The sequence below is a fragment of the Hermetia illucens genome, chromosome 4 (assembly GCF_905115235.1).
Source record: "Hermetia illucens chromosome 4, iHerIll2.2.curated.20191125, whole genome shotgun sequence".
Lineage (NCBI taxonomy): Eukaryota > Metazoa > Arthropoda > Insecta > Diptera > Stratiomyidae > Hermetia > Hermetia illucens.
This window is the reverse complement of record NC_051852.1, coordinates 14,986,553-15,009,803: the sequence shown is the minus strand read 5'-3', so window position 1 is coordinate 15,009,803 and position 23,251 is coordinate 14,986,553. Positions and strand designations below refer to the sequence as shown.

Sequence of the window (23,251 nt, the reverse complement as noted above, 5' to 3'; positions counted from 1 at the left end):
GAATTCGTTGGCTAGCTCATCGTATTTTTTCTTAAGATTAGCGCTGATATTGGGGTCATTTTCAATACTCTTTTAGAGTTTATTTCTCTGGTTCCTTAAATATCTTAGATATCGGTCTAGCCAGGGTTCTAAAAGCATATTGCACTTCTTTATTTCTGGCACAAAATTATCAATGACATTGAACGTCATAAAAGTTAGTGAAAATTAAATCTAACCACTTGCCATTACGGTTAGAAGTCGAGATAATCTGCGGTAAATCATTGCCATAAAATGTTCTGATAAGGTTAAAGTCAATTGAGTCAAGAAGATAAACTGGAAGAAGACGGTTATCGCTTTCGTCAACGATAAACCTGTTGTTGTTCGCATGACTAGAGTCTCCAAAGGCAACAATTTTGTCTTCTTCGTTCAAGGAAGCTATGATGGAAAAAATAATATTACATAAATCAGCATAAGTAGCTTCCTCAGAGCAGGAGCGTACGTAAACAACACCAATATATATGTAATGTTTGTCTAAGGGAACTCCAGGGTAGTATACGTCCCAGGACAAAACGTGGATTGGTACCCACGATGAAGCATAAAACCTGGGAAATGCCTGCTGAGCCAACACCAACAGCTCTACTACCAAATCGTACCTCCATCTCCACATAGTGATCGCTTGGATTTCTTTCTTAGTGGGGAACTGCAGACGCGCCTAAAAACGGGACAAATCACACCAACTGGTCCTTCAGGTTATGGACTGGGTAGGGTTGACAACCCTACACAAAAAGCAACTTGTTACGAAGCCACAACAGAAGCCTCGGACTGGACTGACGAACCCGGCAACACAACGGGATAACGTTTGCGTGCGTGAATGCTCCGTGGATTCCGCTTCCTCATTACAGGAGGGACACGTATCATCTTGAGTAACTCCTATTCTGAACATATGCCCAGCTAGTGAATTATGGCCTGTCAGAATGCCCACAATACACCTGCAAGTCCTCCTGCTTTTCGACAGGATAAACTTTGCGGTACGCATGTTCGGTTTTGGCAAGAAGTGTGGTGTGTCGAGCAGCATTTAGGCTTGTTCCCAGTTTTTGAAAACAGACTTAGCCAATGCTACTGATACTCCAATTACTGGTTCCGGTCCCGGCATAGGCGAGATTGACCCCTCTTTCGCTACAGGATCCGAGATTTCGTTTCCCTCTACGCCACAGTGATCAGGTACCCAGAGTAGTTCCCACCCCTATTGAATCTAGAGATAGAGTTCAAACGGTTTCTGGATTCCTGAATGATTTTCAAGGTGATCAAAGGACTACTCAACGCCCTCAATGCAGCTTGGCTATCACTGCAGATTGCGATGCGCTTGCCCTTCAACCGCTCGTCAATGACCCAGTTTGCCGCCGTTAAGATCACATAAAATTCGGCTCGAAAAACCGTTGCATATTGCCCCAAATCAAAAGGCCACTTCTCGTTTTTATTCGAGAGGTAGACTCCGGCTCTAGAACCCTCTTCTGCTTTAGAGTCATCGGTGTAGAAGACTTCCGTTTATCCCGTCACGCATTCCAGTGGTGGCACCAGTGATACTCAGACACACAATTCTTTGCAGTGCGGCTAGTTTACGGTGAAAACCTTTTTGTCTCACCTTAACCCACCACACTACGGATGCATATACGAACATCGGCCTAATGATGACAATGTATATCCACATTACCACATGAAGCCTGAATCCCCATATCGAGGAGAAGATCCGTCTGCACAGCCTATAAGCTGTGAGAGCTCCTTTCATCTTTACCTCTACATGTTTGTTCCAAAGAAGTTTTTTATCTAGAGTGACTCGCAGATATTTCACTTCTTCGGAGAGTTGAAGGGTAGTACCCCTCATCTCAGGGAGGCATCCTTTTTTCCTTTTTGTGAATAATACCACTGTGGTTTTATTTGGATTAACTGTCTGAGGCGCCAAATGTCTATCAAATCAACGGCACGTTTACGTCATCAGCATAAACTTGAGCGTGTATTGGCAAATTTTGTAATTCGCATAGTATTGAGTCGATCAGCATACTCCACAGAAGTGGCGAAAGCACATCTCCTTTTGGGCAGCCCTTCATTGCTTCTGCAGTCAGATAGCGATCGACACCCACCTCAACGCACAGCAATCACTGCGTTAGCATAGCATGGATCCACTTAATTAAAGCATCATTAACACCATGCTCTCTGGCAGCATCATAAAGTTTTTAAAAAAGCGCACAGTCAAAAGCCAAAAAGAATCAAGAGCAGAACAGAACATAATTACGACCAGTTCTATAGACAGTCCAGTTACTTTCGAGGATTTGAACATAGTAGTCCGTATGCGCCACTGGACGTTTTCCAGATCGGTTTTGCTCCACGGCAATATTCAGAATGCATAAGCCAGTGAAGAAGGGATAACGAATGCATTCAATGCCCTTATCTTCTTCTATTCCGAGAGATGCGATTTCAGTACCAGCACGTCGCAGGAATTCGGACAGCATAGCATCCTTCGTATCACCAACTCGAGAATGGATTTCTTGCAGAATTCCAAGGTACTTGTTTTTTATTATTATGCATTAATTTGAAGGCGTAGCGTCTTCATAGTAGCTAAAATATATTTTGTATTGTTAGCTTGATGAGTCTTTCAGGAAGTTCCCACAAAAAGTTATAATTTTTCTAGAACGCTCAAGGCCTAACCAACAATAATGATGTCAGTTTACTTTTTGTGAAATATAAGATACAAAGTATGAACGGTTGAAAGCCAATGCGCAATAAAGAAATGATCCAGACAGTAACTAACCTCCCAGACCTCGATCCTGTTCTTGATCCATAATATATATAGAACTCACGTTCCATCATTATCAAAGTCACAGCGAAATAATGAACTCTATCAGACTTTACTTCCGTGTTTTATCCGAGTCTGGTGAATCTTTCAAAGCTTAAATTTCTTGCTTTCATCTCCATGGCCAACCCCAATATTTTATGCGAAATAGTGTAAAACCAATGCCACTGCCGGCATATACGTTTCAAAATATCAAACAAAGCAACTCTAGACAGTGATCTATGTATGCGAATATATAATAAATGTGAACCCGAAGAGTAATCATCACAAAATAAAAATATGTCGAAGCAAACGCAAAAAAAATATGGAATAAAACATGGCAAAAATATTGACGTATTTCCCTCTTTCATTTTTGTATATTTGTCATTTTCTAAACAAAGCCTCTTGTACTTTGGATGTTGTGGCGCCAAAAAGGTTATTTTTGACACGGAATTGAGTTCATCGAATAAGTTTTGCCTCCTCATAATAGATGATTTGATAAGACAGTTTTCGTTTCGCATTTATATTGCAAGAACTATGAATAGACTGGATGTTGTGTGCTATCGTGATGAGAAGACCATGGGAACCACCGAGTATGCTAAATGTGTTGAAATTATCTAGGACGCTGAAAAACCCAAATCTCACCTGATATATCAGCCCACTCAGGCGATGTAAAACTATATTTTCCTTCCATTATATTCCTTAACATAACCATTTGTTTACGATGCCAAAAAGGCGGGCAACCAACTAGTAATGTGAACATGATTACACCGCAAGCCCACCTGTAAAATATGAAATCCAAAAAAATTCTCAATTCTGTTTTAAATAACTTAAATTGTACTAATCACTTACACGTCCACTTCTTTGGAGTATCCCGGTGAACCTTCGAACATATTACATTTCAATGTCTCAGGAGCTAAGTACCCAGGCGTCCCACAGAGATCTAAAATCAATCATTAGATAAGTTGCCAAATTTATAAAAGATATTCTAAAATTCATACCAAAAAGCTTTTGTCCTTCGCTTAAATGTCTAGCGAAGCCGAAATCTGTTATCTTAACATTGTGATTATCGTCCAAAAGTATATTCTCTGGCTTCAAATCTCTATGAACTATGTTTTTTGAATGAATATATTCCACCCCTTCAAAAACTTGCCTGAGTTATAAAACCAAAAACGTAAGAGGGCAAAAGGAATCTTCATTGATAAACTCCATCTTACCTCATGATAGTCCTAGTTTTCTTTTCTGATAAAGTTACTACCGATGTTAAATAATCGAATAGTTCTCCTTTAGGGCATAATTCGAACACAAGAAATACGAAGGCATCAGATTCAAATACATCTTGTAAGTCAACTGAAATGAAATAATAGCATCAATGAATGATTAAATGCCGAGTTCATATACACCATCTATTATAGATAATTTCGTTTAAAATTAGCCTATTTAATTAGAAATTAAATCCTATCCTTTTTCACAGAAGCACGCTTTGAATTTTCCGCCACCGTAATCGATTCTGACGTCAGTTTCGAGAGGTGACCTTCTTCCCAAGTTTCTATAAATCAAATGCGCAAGCAACATTTTTAATTTTGATAATAAACTGATAAAGTGAGAGAAAAAATTGTTTTTTTTTTCTTCGTGTAAAACATTTTTGTACATTTCCGTTCTGCTAAGTTCTAATTAATTAAATAGTTTACAAGGTGTAAATATTAACTTAGAAAAAATGATAAGAAATAGTCGATTATATTTCTAATTTCAATCAAACGAGGTTGTGTTGATAAATTCTATCAATTGACCCGTATTATTTTGGTGAACCCTATTAATTCAACTACACCAAAATAAAATGAATTCATGCCCCTAAAAACATGATTTCCGAGAAAAGCTAAGAGCTTAATTATCCAGTGTTTATATGAGTATGCAATTGAGGTAGGGGAAAGGCGTTGCCTCTGAGCACTCAGACAGTATCGGCCCATTGCACCCGACTCCTTCATCTAACTAAATATCCCAGAAACCTTTATGTATCACAAAAATTTTCCTTAGTGGATGTGATGCTACCCGCTACAACTGAAACACATTAGCGCCAAATATAGGCGGGGCTAGAAAATGTTCAGTGGATCCTTTTTCCTAATTACAAAATGGACACGACCTGATTAACGCCCCAACCAGTATTTTGGCAAACTAACTTTTGACACTATACACTTTTGACATAATCGTCTTCATACAGTTCCTACAGCCTGTGATATGCGTGGCTTTTTTTTGTCTATTTAGAAGTTGAAAATTTCGGAAGGGACGTTTCGTGGAAGTGATGTTAATTCTCTTGTTGAAGGTTGACCAACTTTAGCAACTTAGGCTCGTTTACAGTCGAGGTGTATCGCATATATACCGTGTTGAATGAGCTGTTTTCGAGATCCGAGACCGGTATCTCCTGGTGATCGCACTGAGGGGGAAAAAATCGTCCTTTTGTGAGATAGAAAAAAACATGGCGAGGTCTCGGAAGACACCTGGCTAGAATTGGATAATTGGCGAAATTCGCAAATCCAGCTAGCGGGCTATCCCATCTGATGTTCAATGTCTGTATGAGTGTTGCTTGCGAGAGGACTATTTCTTTTTTTTTCTGGAAGACTACCAGGATTGTTTTGGTCCTGAATTCACTATAGAAAAATAGAAGCAATCCTCCGCCGTATCAGGCCATATCTCTTCCCTCGGGCTTTGGTGAAGTCTTGGAGAAGATTATAATCAACGACTGAAGCAGAAAACGTTGTTAGCATATCTTCCTGTATGTCGCAGAGTTTCGACTGATATTGTTTTGTATTCCTCCTCGGCCAACAGGAACAGGAGGGACCTACCTCTGCTGCAAACGGACCTTATAAGAAGTAACTAGCTCGACGGTTTAGGACCGCTTGCGATCAGGAAGTTGCTACATAATAGTGTAACATCTAAGTGGCAGATTAGATGGAATGAAAATAGTAAAAGTCGAACTACATATGAATACGTGAAATGGGGGGTCAGGGGCTTCTTCCTGACAGGACACAGTAGCTTTAATGAGTTTCTATCTTCGCGGACCCTTGCCTCAAGGGAGGGGTGGTTTTCTGTGTGGTACCGTTCAGAGTACTGGTTACATGTCCTCTGTGTCTGTCCATCGTACTGTGACATTCGCAATTAAGATGACATGGGCGGTCATTTAGTGGACGACATCTTTGATGTTAGTCAGTACTTTGATAGCAGTAATATACTTCGTTGCGCGAGAAGCGTGGATGTAGGCCCTAGAGCAGAGTGTCGCTCACCACATGATGTGTTGATGTGTTAATCTTACGCTCCTTGCCGCTGATCGAAGGGCCTATTGCATTCAATAGCGGGATTATTAATTTGTCCCCTATTTAATTTAATTCTGATTTTTTACGTACCATTCGTCTTGGCATTACCGCAATTAGTGGTGCAGTCACGTCGATGTTCTCATTCCCAACTCGCTTTATCTTCTTCAGCAGTACCTTCATTTGCCGTCGACTCCATTTTAAACATACCGGCCTTTGACCAGTGGAGTCCACGTTGGTAGTTTCCTTTTCTTCCGCGTTTTGTGGTAAGAGAGAAAGAAATTATGCTGATAGGCTGGATTTAGCTTGTAACCTCCTTCTCTTCCTTAATAATTGAAGTATCGTGCTCATAATCGCGAAGTCTGTAACTTCTTAACACTTGGAGTAAACAAATCCATAAATTCTATATTAATTTTTTTAAGGATTGGGGAGTCCTAAGTCCGCATCAATTGATGCCGGAGCGGACAAAATGGAGGGCAACTTGCTCCCACTCTTGATGGTCCACGGACTCCTCTTTTTGGGTTTAACACCCAACATTCCAAAATTAAAAGAAGGTCGAAGACGACTATGGTTTCTTACCAGGGTTTGGCATCAATTGATGCGAACTTAGGACTCTCCAATTCCTAAAAACGTTGTCTAGCTCCGGCCAAGCTTTGGTCTGAACTGTAGGCGGATTTACGTTGATTAGAATTGGTACCCTTGTCGTGTTTTGCGAATTATAAAAGGGAGCGTATAACATCTGCGAGCCGCTTCTGTCACGCTGCTCCCAGGGCAGAGGTGAGGCAGCGTCTGAAGAGTTGCCTCTGCCCTGGTAAGAAACCGTAGCCGTCTTCGTCCCTCTTTTAATTCTATATTAATGTTTTGGACAAGCACAGTTCACTACACACTACACCGAGGGGTTACTACCAAGGAATTTCTTCATCTCCTTTCGCTCCCAGTTATCGTCAATTTTGTTTATACCGTCACTTAACCAATTGATTAAGGACGGAACTGATACCTATAGTTGAAGTTGAAGAAATTTTAAAATTGCCCATTGGATTGGCCTCGCTGGAAACCTTATTTGTAACTCTGGATGAAGTCATCAAGATTACCAAATGAAGACTAAACTTTTCGCTCTTGTATAAAATCATTACAAATGGATTTATCCACGTTATTAGGAACAATGGCATTTGGGTATTAACAGCTTCTTCCGAAGCTTCAACGAGGGCAGTAGTAACTATTTGTTGTACTCGAAAGGTAGCACAGGACCCTGAAGGCTGCTATAATGGCTCAAGACAACCCTTCTTGGTCGCAGGTCTTGCCCCTCGTTCTATCTGCCCTCCGGACAGTCAATCGAGAAGAATGTGCTGTAAGACCCACGGAGCTGGTGTTCGGGAAGAACCTGAGACTCCCCAGCGACATTGTTCTCAATATCAGCTTGGGACTACACTACCGGCTTGTTGCGTTTGCTCAAGGACGCAATGCCAAAGCTGAAGACACTGGGGGTGGGTGACGTGCTCAGGGATCCCGAATCCTGCCCGAATGTCCTAATTAGGACGGCCGCCTCTCGGAAGCTGCTGCAGCGAGGGCCCTTCGAAGCCCTCGGACGAGACCTACACCATTATAGCCTCAGCGTCGGGGGCACGGTCAGGAGGGTCTTCTTGGCTCAACTAAAGTCCTTTTTCCAGGAGAAGACCACAGCCAGGAGAAGAGGCGCGCGACGCATCCCTTTGACTTGCGGCAGCCGAATTGAGGGAGCAGTTCGCCTGGTTCCTCCCTCTTTAGTTTCAGCCATGACATCGAAAAACAATTTTTTAACAGTGAAAATATTTTTCGGAGTCAGTGCAGTGCAGTGCAGGTCCGTGCCGGCCGTTGTTATTAATATCCAAAAAATAATTCTAAAAGTGTATCTCAGTTATAAAACAAGGAATTGTCTTATTGTTAAGTGATTTTTCTAGACTTAGAATTTAACTAACTTGCAGCTTACCGCGTCCGCAGCTATTTACACAAATAATTTGCTCTACAAAGTACTCTATCGATTATAGCTAATTCTATACGTTTCAAACATTCAACATTATAAGCAAATGTAAAGAAGTTCACCAAAATCAGATACAAAAAATGGAACTTATTCTTTATTGAAAAGTTGCCTATTTGAAGATTCATAAGGAAAGTGAGATTTTGCTGAAAGGTAGAAGTTTTGTGTAGATACGGATTCCCTGTTTATGTATGGCATACACGTCATTGCTACTACCTACCCATATTTTGTTTAAACCTAGGGACATATGGGCTCTATATACATGGTTGCCGTTGTCCTCCAAATGGAGCATAGTGCACCCACCATATCTACGCAGCACCGCTACCGATTCATTTAGATGTGCTTCAGCTCTCTTCAAGTCCCCCGAGGGGAACTGAACTGCTGAACTGTTCAACTGTAACAATATCGGCAACCGACATTGGTGATATAGCTGACTTCAGAAATTTAAGTTTTGAAAACCGACCAATTGAACAATCCCAATGTTTCCTAATTACATCATTGAGTTCCGAATCAAGTATAAGTTTATGAAACGCCTTTCTAAAGGTGAATTGCACCAAACAAACAAAATCAATTTGAAGTCAACAAAAAACTCGTCCTGTGCCACTACAACAAAAGGGTACCCTCATAGGTACCCGAATATAGGCGATATGCAACATGCAAAGCGATGCAAGAAGATACTCTATTTTATGTACTATTCTGAAGGACTGATAAGGGAGAGCGACATGGAAATAGAGGCGTTAAAATCAGGATATTTTCATAATTGTGAATATCATACGAAAAAATTATACTCACTTATATATGGGTGTCCCATTACTTGTCTTAATATAAATATTTCTTGCCTAGTTGCTTCTAGCATTTGCTGGGGGCTACTGTCACCAGTTTCGGCTCCTAAATCAATAATTTTTGCTGCAAATTCTTTGCCAGTCTCTTTCTCTATACATCTTCGCACCGTTGAGCTTATACCTCTGTAAAAGAAATTAAAAATTATGTTCAAATTACATTTCGGAAACTAATATACATGCAACTATAACTTTAGAACAAGTCCGGAAACCGGAAAAAATTGTACACCCCTCTTTTGCATGTATGGGGACCCCTTAAATTGTAATGTTAATGTAACTTACTGTATATGTGAGCGTTCACAGTTCCCACCTTTGTACCAAATTTGGTGTCAGTCGCTACAACCGTCTCAGAGAAAAATGCGTGTGACGGACAGACAGACAGGCATATGGACAGACAGACAGACGGATTCTGTGCTGCGAATCAAATCATACCAAATGACATGCGGAGTTCCACAAGGGTCTGTCCTAGGGCCACTCTTGTGGATTATTATGTATAACGGACTACTGACCTTCCTTCCTACTGATGTGGCCTCCATTGGTTTCACGGACGATATTGGTGTGACGGTTGTTGCACGCCTTTTCGAAGGAGTGGAGCTTTATGCAAATGAAGCAGTCTATGAGATTAAATCCTGGTTAGAGAATGCTGGTCTACAGCTCGCAGAGCATAAGACGGAAGTAGTACTTATTACCAAGCAGAGAAAGTGCACTTCCATGAAGTTCAAAGTTGGAACGCAAACAATTCATTCCAAACCTGCACTTAAGTGCTTAGGTGTAATGATTGACCCGAGGTTAAATTTCAGATTGTATGTGGAGGGTGCAGCAACCAAGGCATATAACATCGGAGCGCTCGTTGTGAGAATGCTACCAAATATAGGTGGCCCAAGGCCGAGCCCTCGACTCCTTATTTCGAAGGTGGTCAGTTCCATCCTACTGTATGCAGCCCCAGTATGGGCAGATGCACTGAAAAATATAGCAAATAAGAGAAAGATTGGAGCTGCGTATCGCATAAGTGTACTCCGAACATGTTGCGCTTACAGAACAATAGCCAATAAAGCAGCTTACGTGATAGCAGGAATGGTCCCGATTGAGATCCTGGCGAAAGAAATACGACGACTATACGATCGTCCGTCGTCGGCGATAGTTCGGACGAACTGAAACTGTCGCGAAATGACAAGAGAAGTGGGACGATTCAGAAAAAGGCCGCTGGACTCACAAAATCATATGGGGTATCCGGAAATGGATCGAGCGACCCAAGGCGAAGTAGGTTTCGACCTAACTCAATTCTTGAGCGGACACGGAGGCTATCGAGCATATCTGTACCGATTTGGGCGTGATGATTCGCCATGTTGCCCAAAGTGTCCAAATATTGTAGAGGACACAGAACACGTCTTTTTTCATTGCCCCAGATTCGAAGCCCAAAGGGCTACATTAGAAGCTACAAACGGGGAGCACATTACACCCGAAAATATAATGGAACTTATGGTGAAAGCAAAGGGGATATGAACCGAAGTCGAAAAAGTGATTCTGATCCAGCCCCGCGACGTAATACCAAATGGGAGTCCCGCGGGGAGAGTGGAAGGAGAAGGAAGTGACAGACAGACAGACAGTAAACTGATTTTAATAAGATTTTGTGTTTACACAAAACCTTAAAAAAGGTCTCAGTATAGTGCACCAAATGCACTATAAACTGCAAATTATGCATGCGAATTCTCTAGAAAGGCAAATATTTGCCCAAATAATTTATAACTGGAGAAAGGAATCCTTCATTTGTGAGAATATGATGATTACTCGTTGTTGCATTCAGCAATGTCAAGTGCATAACAATTGCATTTGCGTCAAGCAATTCAGTGGGGAAAGAAACTACTTAATCTGTTGTCACCGGGGCAATTTATCATATTTAAACTATTCCATAGTTATCAAGTTCGTGGTAAGCAAGACTTGATGAATAATTATGTGTACAAATTAAATCGCTCTGCAAACAACCAAATTGTTCAAATCATGGCTATCTTTGTTATTGTCCAACTGCATGTGCAATTGCATTGTATTGCATACGATCATTTTCTGAGCTGGTGTAATCTTTGCTATAAAATATTAATAATGATAAATAGATGAGTTGAAACTCATTATTAAATCCGTATTTTGGGAGATATTATGTATACTATAGTTATAGGAAGTGGAATGATTTAGCTTTCTCAAACTTAAAGCCGGGGTAAGTTAGACAGAAATCGTCTTAGTTCTGAATTGCGTATTTATCGAAGCTGGCATATGTATCAAACTATAATCCACTCAATTATTCAATTAAAAAGCCCCATTACAACCATGAACAATTCAAGCTAAGTTTAGAATTGAAATAAATCTTACAATAAGCCCAAATATAGATGGAGAGCAGAAGGAAATACATTATCTAATTTAAGTCGTATAAAAATAAAGCTCCAAGCAACAGGTCTGAGTTTTGTTTATTTGGTGTCAAGTCAATTTAAAGATTGGATTCTCTGGATTGGATCTGTGAACCGAACCACGATAAGACAGGCATAATAATTCACTTCCTATGAACCTCTCTTTTCAGCTGACGTCAAGCTGGTGGACTGTTCAATGAATGGGTTCAAATCACTTCACGATATGCAGTTTACAGTGTAAGGATTGATTGAATCTTTGTCAATAGACGGCTAATTGCATCTGATATGTTCATGGTCAGGTTCGATACGAAGACCACGTGTCGAAAATATTCATTCGCGCAAAAATAGGTGTCATTTACTTGTTCAGTCAATCAGTTAACTACAGCGAGAATAAATAGATACGTATGTCTACATGATTTAGATCATAAGAGGTAGTGTCACTTGTAGGTCAGCTTATTGGTCGGAATAGGCGATTGAGTTTTAGCTGGATTCTACCGGGATTGACCGTACTCCAGCACAGACACAAATCCAGAAGAATAAGAAGGTATGATCCATTTGTTTTTTAATGTGGGCGAATTCTACTCGAGTACTGTTACCCCTTACGCCTAACGAAAGAAGTTGATGAACTGCTAATAGTAGATATTCTATTCCCTTTTTAGAACATACCTGAGTAGGCGGATTATAGAATGTCTGAAATGAAGCGAAATTGTACATCCTATCCTTTGCATGAAAATACTGCTGTGGACATATGGTGTCTTTTTGGTGGTGTGGTTCAGGTGTCATCAATTGCAGCTTCATGTACCCTTGCATATCGGATGGTGTGAGTTCTTGCAGTTAAACAATTGAAATTGACCAAATTATCGGCGCCCATCCTCTTGTACGACAAAGCTCGGTCGTATTTCGCAAACAGAGTTATGGCAAAACTACAGGAGTTGGAGTTGAAAACTCTCCGTCACAAACCGTACTCGTTAAACTTTGGACCTACCAATTACCACTTTTTGAAAATCTGGATAACTTCTTGTCGAGAAAAAAATTCAACTCACAGAGGCTGTGAAAACACCCTTAGAGCAGTCGATTGAAAAAAGCCCAAAAGACATGGTGGATGGATGGATGCAAAGTTGTATAGAAGTTAATTATGATCAAACTCAACGTCATGTTGACATGTATGTTAGGTAAAATCCTTAAGGTATAACCTCTATTGAAGTGATCCCAAATGGTCAATGATCCCATTGACGCAGACTTTTACTAGGCACAACTTGATTGAATTTGTGGAGCACTAAGCGAAAAATATCGCGCTTTGATCAGTCAGAGGTGGGTTGTTTTGCAGCATGATAACAGAATCGTGGGATTGAAGTTCTTCCACATGGGAATGAAGTTCTCCCACAAGCCAACATACAGTCCGGATCTTCCGGAATCTTAATATCATCTCTTCCGCTCCATGGCATATTTCCTTCATTGGAGCAACTTTAATAAGTTGAAAATGGGTATCGCGTAAAGACAAATTGCATACTAAGAGCGAAACCCAATTTAGACGAGAGTGGTATTGGGAAAAAACGACTAATATTGCTCAAGTACGAGTCACTCGCAGTACACTCAACCGAAATATTAAATCTACCCTGTGAAAACTCGATTTTTTTCTGAAGTTTCAGCATTTATTTCTATTTCATCTTAAACATACACGAGATGTGATAGAAAAGTAGTGAAACAAGCACCATTGCTAACAATCTATTGTTTTTTCTTGCTGGACATGTTAGCTAATGCGCTCCATATAATACTCACCTGTTACATAACATTTGCAAGTCAAATTAACGTTCTTACAAATGAAATTAACGCCACTAAAGATGAAATTTACGCTGTTACAAGAAAATTAACGATTTAACAAACGAAATTAACGCTTTAACTGAAGGTCGACTTTCATTTTAAGAATCAATCGAACCGTCGAAAGTGTGAGAGTTCTTTCGAGAGAATCGTCTAACCGTAACCATAATTAGTGGGCACTGAAAAATAAGGAGTTTGGCCGTCACTCATATCTCAATGTCAAAAGGTCCCTGAAAAACCTTACAATTGATTGCTGTACTAAGGTATGCCAAATTTAATTTAAAGACCATGACAGGCTTGCTAAAGATCATGCGCTGCTACCACAATTGCTAACAACTACTCCGCCATTATATAGTTGAATAAGCAATCTGCTTGAAGGGCATGATATTGTTGTTTGAAAAAAATAGGAAATTTGGTGAACGAAAATCCATCTCATTGCTTTCCTTTGTCTATTTCTCTCTCATGGACCAAAAAAAACACTTTCCCGGTTTTATTAACCCAATCTTCACATCTTTCCTTCAATATTCAGTTACGATAGATAAGATATCGATAGCGATCTAAAGTCACCGTTTCACGTAGTTTTAACAGTAGTTTCTGATCCCGGCAGATGCACAGCAAAACCTTCATTTCAGCGCCCTCTCCATGCTTCCATACTTTTAGGAGGCGGTTGCTTGACCAACTTCTAATGTTTCTGCAAGCTGCTGCTGCGTTTGATATATAGTATTTCCACCACAAATTAACGACATTCCAAATGAAATTATCAAATCCAAATCAAATTCACGGCTTACAAAATAAAGCTAACATTTTTCCATTTCAAATTAATAACTATTCAAATCAATTTAACAATTTTTCAAATAAAATTAACACTCTTTCCGGAAAACATTTATATCCAGTCACCGATTTTCCAAGTTTATTGTTCAAAAATTCAAATGAAGGAGGAGATTTTTCGGTTGAGTAGTTTCTGAGAATGGGTGCGTTAAAGAAATGATCACTTTCGACTCCCCGTACTCCCCACCTTTCCAACAAATGTCAAAACTAATATCGGCTTCGAAAAGTACTAATCAATACCTTTCATTTGATACACCACATGACTATTTTTGGTTAAAAAAAATGTACACCCCCCTTTTGCATGTATGGGGACCTTCCCTTAAATTCAACGTAAAAGGATGTAACTCACTGTATGCGTGAGCGTTCAGAGTTTCCACCTTTCCACCGTCTCAATCGTTGCAACAGACTCCGAGAGAAATGCGTGTGACGGACAGACAGACAGACAGACGCTACAGCCGAGCGCTCCGCATCGATTACTTGTCCAGAATTGTTGCAAAATATAGTGAACACTCTGTTCCCAGTAGATGTGAACTGTACAAGGCTTCCTGCAGTACATTTAAATCCCGACGAAGTTCCGGTAGTGGTAAATTAGGAGGTTCTAGACGTCGCGAAAAGATTGACTGAAAAAAAGAATCTAGGACCGGATGGAATCCCTAATATTGCCCTGAAAATAGCCGCCAGGGCAGCGCCAGGTTTTCACGGCATGCCTTAGGGAATGAGAATTCGGCGAGCAATGGAAGCTACAAAAGCTGATACTCATTCGGAAGGTAGGTAAACTATTGGGTGACCCCTCCTCATATAGACCGATATGTGTGGTCAATACCATTCGCATACTATTTGACCGAGTAATATACGACAAACTGCTCGCTGTTGCGGAAGAGGAAGGAGGCCTTTCCGACAAACAATTCGGATTTCGTAAGGCGAAATCAGCATGGTTTGGCTCAGGCTATAATATAAGAAGGAAAGTGCTGCGCAGTAATAACCCTCGACGTAAAAAATGCGTTCAATAGTGCAAAATCAAAAATCACCGAGGCACTCGACAAGCTACAGGCCCCAAAATACACTGTACGTATTGTTGTTGAGTATCTCCTTGGGTAAAGACTTTACTGCGACTAGGACGAGTGCGCCGCAACTAAAGCGTCTTCCATCGCTGCAACGATCTCGAGGATATTACAGAACATTGGTGGGCCAAGACAAAGTCGACATCTTCTGTTTTCTAGAGTAGTCAGCTCTGTGCTATTCTACGCAGCTCCAGTTTGGGCAACTGTTCTGGATAACAAAGTAAACTGCCAAAAATTGGGAATGGCGTATCGGCTAAGTGCACTCTGCATAGTGAGTATCAGGCAACATCAGGAGAAGCAGCATATGTACTTGCAGGGATGCTCCCCGGAGACATATTGGCGAATGAAGACCGGCGGCTCTACAACAAAACGTATGCAGCTGCAGAGTCTAGCGTATTTCGACGGCAGCTGGCACGGAGGGAATCTATCAAAGAGTGGCAAAGGAGATGGGACGAATCACAAACTGGACATACTGCATCATTCCGGATATTTGGAGACGGTTTGAACGAAGCCATGGAGAATTAAGCTACGAGTTAACGCAATCCTTAAGTGGATATGGAAGTGCTTATTTACATCGATTTGGTAACGACGAGTCAGTGGGTTTTGAATTTTTCCACCTGCCAATACCGAAAAAAAAGACAGAAGGCAGTAAAACGATTTTAATAAGGTTTTGTATAACACAAAACTTTAAAAATGCGAAGGGAAAATCAGTGAAATCCATATAACTGATGTAATGTATACTTCCTTTTCTTCAGCCTTTGTCCCGTTCACAAGCGGGGTCGGTTCGTCGTGATCGGTTTCGCCATTCGGCTCTATCGAATGCCTGATTTGAGTGCAATCTCGAGGCTCTTAAATTCCTATCCAGCGTTTCAAACCGCCGTTGTTTTGGCCGGCCTTTTGGCCATTTACCATCGACTTCGATGTTCAGACCAATCTTGGCAAGTGAAATATCGTTAGCACGAATTGCGTGACCATACCATCGATGACGAACCTATCGCAATTTGTCCACGATCGGTGCAACACCATAACGATCGCGGATATCCTCATTTCGGATGTGATTAAAACGTGTCACGCCACTAGTCCAATGCAACATCTTTGTCTCCATTACCACAAGACGCTGTTCATTGTCTTCTATAGTCGACCAACACTCAGAACCATAGAGCGCGACAGAACGGACGACATTGCGGGAACACCAGTTGTGGAACGCCACTTCATCCAGGCTGCGTTAATGCGTGAAGTAATTTCATAATGCAGTTCTCCATTGGCTCATAGCGTTGACCTCACGTATTTAAATCGCCCAGTTCTGGAGCGGGGGGTCGGTTGTCAAAAATTCAGTTTTGTTTAGATTCAATCTGAGACCGTGTTGCATGAGGCGATCACAGTGCCGCAGTGTTGAGTCCCAGCTCTTCGCTTTCCAGAGCTCAGATGCGATGTCGTCAGGTCCTATGGCTTTTCCCGATTTCATTCCCTTTATTGCCCCCTGGATTTCCGTTGCGCTGACAGGTGGAACTGGTCCAAATGTCGGCAATGATTGTGGAAGTGGAGGATGATGTAACTCAATAACCGTGACTTATCTTTGACATAAATTCTCAACTCTCATTAATACTCTTCCTACCTTTCTCTTTTTATCTGTCTCTCTGATCTCTTATTTCATGGTTGAAGATACAAAGGAAGGCCATGAGCTGAGCTTTTTTTAAGCCTAAGGCAGGAGAAACATCTGGGCGGTTGTGCGAACCACCGCTGGTTCTCCTCGATCGTGACATCCGGATAAGCAAATTGGTCACCACTTGATAAACTGCAAAAAGGCATTGGAACAAAGGGACATAATACACATTCTAAGTAAACAAATAAGACGAATATAATCTGCAAACTTCTAAAATGTTTGCTTCATCAACTTCTGCAATTCTGTCCCCTCAATTCTACAGTTGCAAGCTACTTGATGAAAGCAAAATCATCGAAGCTTTCAAGCATATAAATACAACATTCCAGCCTTGGACGGGTGATTCAAAAAAATTATGGGATGCAGTGGTAAGAATACTGCAGGGAGAATATATGGAATGGCTTTCCCATTCGGAAAATAAATCGGACAAAGAGTGAATGTATCACTAGCCGAGAACGTGATGGAGCTCCTTCTTCAAGGTTACATTTACCTTTTTCCAAGTTGTTGTATAAAAATAAAAATTAAAACTCTAAAAATAGAACCGTTTACTATTTAGCACGTTAATGTGGAAAATTACATTTTGATATTAAATTAGATATCGGCGCAATTGTTGGGGCCGAATATTGAACTTTAAGCCCTCATCGTTTATATTGCGATTTATCTAAGGCGTATATCTAAAATTCATATTCTAGTCGTATCTCCCAGTCGAGGCATCATCCATCAACTTATTAATGAATTTCTTTTTTCTGCAGATTTTCATAAAACAAACGATGCTTTTTCCGTTGTTTGAACTGAATACGTTCAAATTAATCAAATAGTTTAACTACTTACGAGAGTCTATTTTTATTTGGAAAATTTCAAATTCAAAAGTTTATTCTCAAATCATAAAAAAACGAATATATATATATGATTGTATCCTAAAATATTGTATCTTATAAGAAAAAAAATCTTAGGTAGACTTTGACTTCCTTCCCTCAAATTAATAAAAACAGACTGGATGACTTTTCCAATAATTCTTTGGGAAAATGCTATCACGCGAGATACACCTGCTTACTTCGAGGGAATACAGAAAAGAGTTTAGATACAAAAATATCTATAAAATTTACACTCACTGTTGCCATGAACCTCACGATGAATGGCATTTTGAGTGGTCACTTTTTCGAAGCTAGATTAAGATATATCAAGTGCACCAATAAGTTTTGTAGTATACCCGGAAGGTGATACATATATATTACAATAGCACATTACATTACTTGCGCTTAGCCTCGGTGTACCCCTACCAGGCATGGAGAATCATAGAGGGAAAGGATGGCGGGTTTAAGAGATTCGCTCTCCAGGGCCTTAGGAAATTGGCCAATGGGAAGATGCTACCCTGTTGGTAGATTTGCCGAATTAGTGGATTTGGATGATTCTCCATTCTTTCGAAAAACCGTTCCACCAAGTTGCGAACGAATTCTCGAAAAGGTTGTACCTTGGAGCGCCGATACACTTCGGCGTTTCTTCCAACCTTCTTAGTTTTCCAATTATAGGAAAGACCAGTGCAGTGCCTTAAAATCCGGCGTTAAAATGCCTCTCATTTGGACATGGTTCGGGTGGAGCAAGTGATCCACGTGGGCACTCCATAGCAGATAATCGGTCTGATGAGGGTCTTGTAGAGAGTCAGTTTGGCCTTGGTGATGAGTCCTACCTTCTTTCGAAGAAGAAAGTAGATCCTACTGAGTGCACCGCGTGCCTTACCGATAGCAAGCTCAAGATGTGGCTTGAACTTAAGGAGTTCGTGACGTTTAACTCCTAAGTACTTAATGCTCTGGGAATTGCTCACTATAGTGTTTCCGATCTTCATTTTTAAGCGTTTAGCTTTTCTGTGGATTCCTCTAGGATCTAGGTATCTAGCTTTCCTCCAAAACGTGCAGAATTGCGTTTTGGCCTCATCAATTTTAATGCCCCATGTCAGGTAATATTTGCCGAGATCTTTCAAATATTTCTCGACCGCTTTGGCTGCCTTTTTGGGGTGGAGGCTTGAAGCGAAGATGAGAGCTTCATCGACATATTGAATAAGTTCGGTGCCGTGAAGATATTGTAAAAGGTGGATCCAGAAATGGATCCTTGCGGTACTCCCGATGTTACCGACAAGAGATCGGAGAATTCATTTCCCACGCTGATGTAGAAATACCTATCTTCGAAGAAGCTTAGTGCAATTCTAATGATCGCAATTGGAAACTCAAGATCTATTAGTTTGTAGATTAGTCCGTTTACACATACGGAGTCGAAGACCTTTTCTAAGTCTAATGCACATGCTACGGTCGGTTTATTATTGACGTTAAGTCTTGCTACGACAGTGTCGTGAAGGTAGCTAAGTGCATGTTGAGTTCCGTGCTTGCTGCGGAAGCCGAACTGATGGTTGGGTATGATCTCTTTGAGATTGCAATATTGGACTAGCCCGATTGTCCATGCTATCTCAAAGAGTTTGTCTAAATTGGACAATAATAACAAGGGTCTAAAATTTTTAGGCTCACTAGAGCCCCCTTTTCTCCAGATCGCAATTATTTTAGCTACTTTCCAGGTGGTGGAAAGTAGCCATTATTTATGCAGTTATTAAATACTGCCAGCAAAAATTTGATGGAGACTCGGGGAAGTTGCCTAATTACGTAATTAGGAATTTCGTCAGGCCCGGGTGATTTTTTACCATTTAGGTTTGAGGTCAAGGCGGTGAGTTGTGATAAACTCAGGAAATGTTGCGAATCCGTTGGTTTTAGTGAGGAGTTCGTTTGGGAGAATATCACTAGCTTATTTGAATGCCTAGAGATGAAGTCAGCGATAGTTGTTTCAACCATCGACACTATTGCTACTTTGAGGCGCAGGGGTATTGAGCTGAGACTCAAATGATTCCGCAAGGACATGCGTCTTTCTGGCATCTCCGCAGATTGGTTCCTTGTTCCTGATAAGAACGACTTATTTTTCCCCGCTAGCCTATTTATATGTTGAAACATATCTGGCCCGGGCTTAATATCTGCGAGATTACGGGTTAATTCTTTATTGCGGAATTGCGCCACCATTTGCCGGATAATTGTGCTCAGGCAATTAATCCGGGAAAGCAATGCTTGGTATTCAGCATTGACTTTATTTCCATCTTTATGGAAATTGCGCTTGAAGTTCCAGCGCCAAATCTGTCTGACCTTCATGTGCAGCATGATGTCATGCGGAAGTTTGTTGTATACAAACGGATCGACTTTGATCAGCCTGGTATTTCTGCGTGTAGCAGTATTGATGGCGTCTGTAGCCAAGATGATTGCTTCGTCGATTTCTTTGCCCGACAGATTGCGATCTGTAGCGTGTTTTTTCAGTGTGGGCGAATGATCTGATGGTTACCTTAACTCGCTTCTGCAGTTGTGAAGTTGAGGCCATTTTGAGTTCAACTGCAAAATGGTCGGACATGCCTGGCAAAGTTTTACAGGAAGTTACCTGAAAACTTTGCTTGGTTTCATCAGCTGGAAGAAGTCAATGATGGATTGACTAGTGGGTCTTGTCGGCGAATCCGGCGAGACCACCTCAAGGTTGGCTGGCGTGAAAGGGTCGTGGATCAAGTTGTACAGGGTTTTCCCATTTAAATTTTCTACCTTATCGCCCCACGATTTGTGCCGTGAGTTAAAGTTGCCGCCGAAGATAAGATATTTTGATTTTAACTGCAGATCGCCCAAGACTTTTAAGGCATGGCCCAGTTGCTCACTTCGGGAATTGCATTTGATATAAACGGAAACTACCAAAATCCGCTTATTATCGTTAGTTTTCACTATTGCTGCTGCAACGGAACAGACTCATCGATAACGACTTCCTCAAAATGGTAGTCTTTTTTGACTAGAAGACCAGCGCCCGTAAGCTAGAGAGGAAAATGTGATTAACACGGGGAAACAGTAGTTGGCAGATTTATTGTTTGAGTGTAATCTAACGATTAAATTATTTGGAATAATATAAAGTTGCCTTTTCTATTCACTAGAAATGTTTATTAATTTTACAAATACCGATGTTTCGGGAACCACTTGTTTTCTTCATCAGTGCTAACAAGACTTGGGAACTTGACAAGGAAACGGGTGGTTCCCCAAGTATCGGAATTTGCAAGATTAATAAACATTACTAGCGAATAGAAAAGCAAGTCTAAAATATTTCAAATAAAGATTGATTGTGCTTATTGCTTGAAAGACATATGAATAGCTGACCTTCAAATGAAATCGATCAACTTGTCCCCGAACATACTCCACAGATTAAACCCCGAAAACTTTTTAGTATGCCCAATCTTTTCAGCTCAGATATTATTTTTTTGTGCCACATTGGATTGATTTAGGACTGAAAAATGTAAGCAATGACTCAAAACTTTCTGACATCCGTTGATGATGTGATCTTATTGTATCTATTTCTTTAATATAGCCTGCTCTGTATCTTATGTATCAACATTCATTCAGATTAAAAACGGAAATTATCTTGCCAAACTAGATATAACAGACAACCAAGCAAGTAGGTGGGTCTCAGAATAATTCGAAAGAAATATATTCTGGAAAATTGATTTATACATTTTTTTAATGATTAAAAAATGAGAAATTAAATTCTTATATAGTGAAAATATTTAAGCTTTCATTTCAACTCGATTTGACTATTATCCTGAAAACATGATTCATTCCAAGAAGATTGTTCTATTTTTTAATGAGAACGAATATTATTTAGGCCATCGGCAGACGGTAGCCAAGGCGTGTTTTGACAATTATTTTTGACCGTAACCTACATCTAACGTTTTACTCTTAGATATGATAAACGTGAAAACCAAAGAAATTAGGATGATCTGAAAACGTGTGACCTACATTCAATATTTACCATGTCTGATGGACTTACTACACTGACTTATGTTATTGGTAAGAATCAGGTATGAAAAACAAAAATATATTGAATTTGCAAATCCACTTGTCTTCGGTGGAGGCAAAGCCACCCTTGCCTTGCATGCTGACATACTTCAATTTGTTTAATATACTCCCCTTATCTTCCGAAACTTTCTTATAAAAGAAACTAGGGGACCATATTTTCATTCAAGGGATGACGGAGCTCTGTGCCCGCATCCACTCAATGACAGAAAGGACCGATTAGAGAGAAATCTTCCAGCACAGTTTTTGGTCCACAGACTTCACTTTTAGACTAAGCACCAACATTTTGTTTCACACTAGGCGAAAATGTCAGTTTCGTCCAAGACAGAGGCAACCCATGACACGCTGTTTAGAGCATTTTCATTTTAATAGGCTTCCTCCAAATCAACCTGGTGTACCTATTTTTGTTTAGGAATTGAGGGGTCCTAAGTCCGCATTCACTTGATGTCGGACCAGAACATATGAAGAACAACTTAAAGATTCCTCTTTTCCCGGCGCTGAAATCAGATGCGTCCATGGGAAACGCAAGTGGCGCTCTAGCCTGAGGATAGGCGAGCAAGGTGGCTTGCGCGAGGTCGTCTTTTGCCTTCTCAAAAGCCGCTTCAGTCTCAGCAGTCCAACGAAGTTCGGTCTTTCCTTTGATGTTCCCGACGAGACGACTGTTGAGTGGTGCTTGTGTTTCGGCACAGTTCGGCGTGCAGTTCCTGTAAATATTAATGGCCCGAAGGAACTGACGTAACTGCTTGGCACCTTTTCAGGTGGTTGACGAAAACCGTCATCATTTATTCAGACACGCCGAAAACACATTTTGCCATATTTATGACGGTCGTGTAGTCGTTGAGGCGTTGAAACACGATTCGTACTTGCTTCAGATGCTCTTCTTCGTCTATAGATGCGACGAGGATGTTGTCCATATAAGGATGGCCAAAATCGAGTCTCCAAGTAACCTTGTCGACCAGGCGTTCGCGTGTCTGCGCTGCATTGCGCAATCTGAAAGTCATGAACGGTGACTCAAACAGTCCAAATGGTGTCGTGATGGTTCTCTTTTTGCTCTTATTCTGCCTCTGGTATTTGGTTGAACGCTCGCACTATTTTGGTGATCTTGCCGCGGAGCATCTGAGTGAAGTCCGGTATGTATCGTATAGGACAGCGATCGGGAATAGTGCATGCGTTGAGCGCTCGATATTCCCGCATAATCACCAGTCCCCATTGTCCTTGGAGGCCATGTGAAGCGGTGCTGCCCAGTTGCTGGATGATGAAGGCATCGTATCTAGTTGCACCAACGTTTCGAACTGATTCATCCTTTACGCTTGGATGATTGGTAAAGGTAAAGTTCAGCTGTATTATACGTATCTATCACAGGACCGTTTGCTGCCACTAGTTCTTACATGGACTTTTTGTATCCTTGGCGAATGTTCGTGCGTAGAATGGCGAAGATGCCTGCAACTGTGTCGATAAGGAAATCTCACTTCGTCTCCTTATTGATAACGAATATAAACTGCGAGGCGATTGACTGAGTTGGACGCCGTACTTATCTCTCAACCATCGCGTTTCCCGAAAATTTACACGCCCCACCCTACTTCCTCGCCTCGGAGCCATAAACGTGGTGGTACCAGC

At 40.9% G+C, this 23,251-nt stretch overlaps 1 protein-coding gene across 7 annotated transcripts in view; it reads right to left on the bottom strand.

The window, feature by feature from the left end:
• LOC119656302 (phosphorylase b kinase gamma catalytic chain, liver/testis isoform) overlaps positions 1–23,251 on the bottom strand; it is an 83,349-nt gene that overhangs the window by 25,545 nt on the left and 34,553 nt on the right. For all 7 annotated transcript variants that reach the window (XM_038062739.1, XM_038062740.1, XM_038062741.1 and 4 more), the window contains 5 exons: positions 8,918–9,090; positions 4,024–4,156; positions 3,808–3,959; positions 3,659–3,749; positions 3,452–3,588 (listed from right to left, as the gene is read on the bottom strand). In XM_038062739.1, coding sequence (XP_037918667.1) covers positions 3,452–3,588; positions 3,659–3,749; positions 3,808–3,959; positions 4,024–4,156; positions 8,918–9,090 — 686 coding nt within the window. The remainder of the gene's footprint in view (positions 1–3,451; positions 3,589–3,658; positions 3,750–3,807; positions 3,960–4,023; positions 4,157–8,917; positions 9,091–23,251) is intronic.